The 2,731-nt window shown below is 38.2% G+C and overlaps 1 protein-coding gene across 1 annotated transcript; it reads right to left on the reverse strand.

The window, feature by feature from the left end:
- Positions 1-1,385: 1,385 nt before the first annotated feature.
- On the reverse strand, positions 1,386-2,309 carry LOC112541852 (olfactory receptor 9G19-like). Its single transcript, XM_025173047.2, has one exon. The coding sequence runs from the start codon at positions 2,307-2,309 to the stop codon at positions 1,386-1,388; it is 924 nt and encodes a 307-aa protein (XP_025028815.2).
- Between the last annotated feature and the right edge of the window lie 422 nt (positions 2,310-2,731).

The following is a 2,731-nucleotide window of genomic DNA, read 5'->3' on the forward strand; positions in this document are numbered from 1 at the left end:
GATTAAGAAGGTGTATGGGAATTGAAAAGCATTAAGAGAAAGGGAGAGAGGAACATGGCATGACTTCTATAGGCTTTAACTCAACAGTCTTTCCAGCCAAGAATACACCCACATCCATACAGAATACAGGAAGAACAAAATAGAATGAATTAGAATGGTACAGATCAGCCTATAAAATAAATCCCATTCTACTTCTAACTCCGCCATTTCCTAGATTGCTGCTGATTCTCCTCCACCAGGATGGGTCACGTTCCTTACCTGTCTGAAGCCTGTCTGGGAAGAATTAACAACAACAACAACAGCAAAAAACAAATTTGAGTTTTTCCATTCTCTTTTTAAAGCCTAAATCCTCCCCCCTCCAAAAGGCAAATTTTCTTGCTCCTGATTGGTTCTTCATTATTTGATTTTCTTGGGCTCCAATGTGTCTGCCCACTATCTAGACTGACAGGTTCAGATTGGACTGACAGATTTAAGTTTTCTTTTCACTCCTTCATGTCTCCCTATCCACGATACCATTTGATGGCAGCATAGTTAGAGTTTTCCATATCTCTTTGCTGCCATTTAAACATCATCCAGATTTTTGCACCCCTTTTAATAGACCTAACTAAAAATTTGAATTTGTAACTGTGAAGAGATAAGATGCCTCCTTTTTAACTTAGTCTATTCAAAATACATTTAATGTAGCCTTCATTTTCAAATTGTTATAATTGCAAGCATACAAACATCTTGTGTTTCTTTGGTCCCCAAAACTGAATTACAAAGGTCATTGAATTATACAACTGGAGAAAGGAAAAGGATCATAGAAATAAGCGTGTGTGTGTACTTCTGAGTTTAAAAAGGGAGTGATGGACAGGAAATTAGAGACTTCCTGATAAGAGCTTCTGAGTCTCTTTTCTCCCTTCTCAGAAGATAATAAAAAGGCAAGCTGGGAATGGGGCAGAGAATTGGGGCAGGAGAAGATATAAATCCAGAGTGCTCCTGACCCCTTAACTTACTGTTGAATTAGCATGTTGTCAACACTGGTGCTGAGAAATGGCTGGGATTGCAGTGGGAAGGAGATGTAAACAATTCTTCTACTTCTGCCACACTTGGATTATCCAGTAAGACTTTATATAAGTCAGAACTCTCTGAATGTTAGAATAGGAAAGAAATGTGTAGGATTGTTTTCTGTGAGAAAAGCTTGCTTGAAAACAATGAAGAAAAGAAAAGAAAAGAAGAGAAAAGAAAAGGCAATTAATGTAGAAGGAATAGTTCCTACAGACACATTTTGCAAAGGATGTTCTGGGAATAAATCTACATGTAAGTGTAGACCTAAACCATATTAATATTTTCAGGGTAATAAAGTACAAACGCATGCTCTCATTCATATTCACTTAGGCCATCTTCTATTTCATTGCTTTCTTCTTCAGAGCTTTCTTTACCTCCTCATTCCTGAGACTATAGATGAGAGGATTTATCATAGGGATCACAACTGTATAGAAGACAGACACAACTTTGTCTCTCTCCAAAGCGTAGCTGGAACTTGGGCGTGAGTAGATGAAGAGGATGGAGCCATAGTACAAAGTGACAGCTGTTAGGTGAGAGGCACATGTTGAGAAGGCCTTCAGTCTCCCTTCAGTGGAACGTATCTTCAAGATGGCTGCCAGGATGAGGACATAGGAGGCAAGAATAAGTGCCAGGGGTATAATTACATTAGAGACAAGAATGAAGTACAGCACTGACTGGTAGCTCTCAGGCACATTACAAGAAAGTTTGACTAATGGAGGTAGATCACAGAAGAAGTCATCAATTATGTTTCCATCACAGAAGCTCAAAGTGAAGGTTTTTATGGTTATTATTGTAGCATTGATGAAACCACTGAGATATGAGAGGGTCACCAGTTCCATGCATAGCTTTCTGGACATATGAGTGGCATACAGCAGTGGGTTTGTAATGGCCATGTATCGGTCATAGGCCATGGCTGCAAGAAGATAGCACTCGCTGTAGGCAAGGCCAGCAGAGAAGAGGAACTGAGCAGCACAACCTCCAAAGGAAATGCTCCTGTCTTCAGAGATGCTATTTACCAGGATCTTTGGGGAATAGACAGAGGAATAACAGAGATCCAGGAAAGATAAGTTTCCAATGAAAAAATACATAGGTGTATGGAGGTTGGGGCTGCCACAGATAAGTGCCAGTAGTGTGATGTTTCCTGTGAGACTGGCTACATATATTAATAGAAATACTACAAATAGAATCAGCTGTAGGTTTTGGTTGGCTGTGAATCCCAAAAGGATAAAGTTCATCACTATAGTGTGATTTTCTTCCTCCATGAAATACTAGGATCAACTGCTAAAGAAATTTTTTTAAAAAAATTATGCTGCAGTTATTTCATATCAGGTTAGCATAAATTCTCCAAGTGCTATACTTCAGATACTTTAACATGCAAATTGCAGAAATTAAACGTTCTCCTTAAAAACACACAACAGTGTTGGAAACAGATATCCCTATGTCTGACTATGTTCTAACAATACAGTGAGTATTTGGATAAGGGAAATGGGAAACTTCAGTTACACTCCGGTTTCTACTTAGTGGAAGTTACTTTCTTCTCACCAATTAGTACATTTTTTTTTCTTCAGAAGGATTCTTAGCCTTTGGACATTTCAGGTTATCTTTTCTTTTTAAGAAAATAAGAACATTTAGCTGATACAGCTTAGCTAAGAATATTACTCTAACATAATGCAAATATCCTTAA

Source organism: Python bivittatus, unplaced genomic scaffold, assembly GCF_059951505.1.
Source record: "Python bivittatus isolate LINGU-HERP-01145 unplaced genomic scaffold, Pbiv_v1 ctg000480_np1212, whole genome shotgun sequence".
NCBI lineage: Eukaryota > Metazoa > Chordata > Lepidosauria > Squamata > Pythonidae > Python > Python bivittatus.